Source organism: Priapulus caudatus, unplaced genomic scaffold, assembly GCF_000485595.1.
Source record: "Priapulus caudatus unplaced genomic scaffold, Priapulus_caudatus-5.0.1 Scaffold1078, whole genome shotgun sequence".
Classification (NCBI taxonomy): domain Eukaryota; kingdom Metazoa; phylum Priapulida; class Priapulimorpha; order Priapulimorphida; family Priapulidae; genus Priapulus; species Priapulus caudatus.
In genome coordinates, this window is record NW_014578139.1 from 5,867 (window position 1) to 6,785 (window position 919).

The 919-nt window shown below is 41.6% G+C and overlaps 1 protein-coding gene across 1 annotated transcript in view; it reads left to right on the forward strand.

The window, feature by feature from the left end:
- The first annotated feature begins 275 nt into the window (after nt 1-275).
- The window catches only part of LOC106815273 (centrin-3-like), an 8,406-nt gene continuing 7,762 nt past the window's right edge, over nt 276-919 (forward strand). The window contains exon 1 of the mRNA XM_014819720.1: nt 276-480. Coding sequence (XP_014675206.1) covers nt 464-480 — 17 coding nt within the window. The 5' untranslated portion in view covers nt 276-463. The remainder of the gene's footprint in view (nt 481-919) is intronic.

Consider the following 919-nt stretch of genomic DNA (forward strand, 5'->3'; position numbering starts at 1 on the left):
AATATATTTCTGGAGGCTGCCATGTTTACCAAATGCTCTTGAGTTATGGCGCCCTCTATTCCAAAACCTACACAGGTATTTTAACACAGCCATTCTGTTAAAAAAACCTATATATTTTATTTCCATTTCAGAATATAAGATGTATGCCACAGCATTTGAGCAACTGATATTTGATATTTTAGCTGCGGAAGTATGATACATGGAATTTGTGCATGGTCAGACCATTGGTCTATTTATACAACCAACCACCGTCAGATGGAGCTATGAGTATGACTCCTATGAGTTCTATTATCATCAATGCCCAATATTCCATTTCAGCTGATGCTCAGTAACTTAAACTGTTTTGGGCAGTTTGCTTGCTGCTCCTCTATTCTAGTTGTATTAATTGGGACGTCATGTTTTCGCCTATGTTATGTGATTACCTTTCATAATTTGCTCAGCTTCATTTTATAGGGGTTTCAAAATGGAACGTGGTCGGCGGTACGTTCAAATCATGAAATATTGTACTTGTACTTGTAGTTGTAGCCAAAATTGAAAATGCTGCTCAGACAGTAGTACTACTAGTACTAGTACCAGGAGTAAGATAATATAGAATAGATTCTATATTATCTTACTCCTGCTAGTACTAGTACTAGTAGGGCTCATAGGGTCTATGTCCCCCAGGGTACTGCTGGAACGTACCCTGGTCACTACTTGATATGGTTAGGATTAGGGTTAAGGTTAGGGTTCGGGTTCGAGTTAGGGAGTAGGCGTAGGCGACTCCCTAGACTCGTTAGTGGAGTAGACGAGGTACGGTCCGGCATATTAGATAGTACCAGGGTACGTTCCGGTATACCGGACCGTACCCAGGGTACGTTCCGGCAGTACCCTGGGGGACATAGACCCTCTCAGCACTACTACTACTACTACTAGTAGTAGT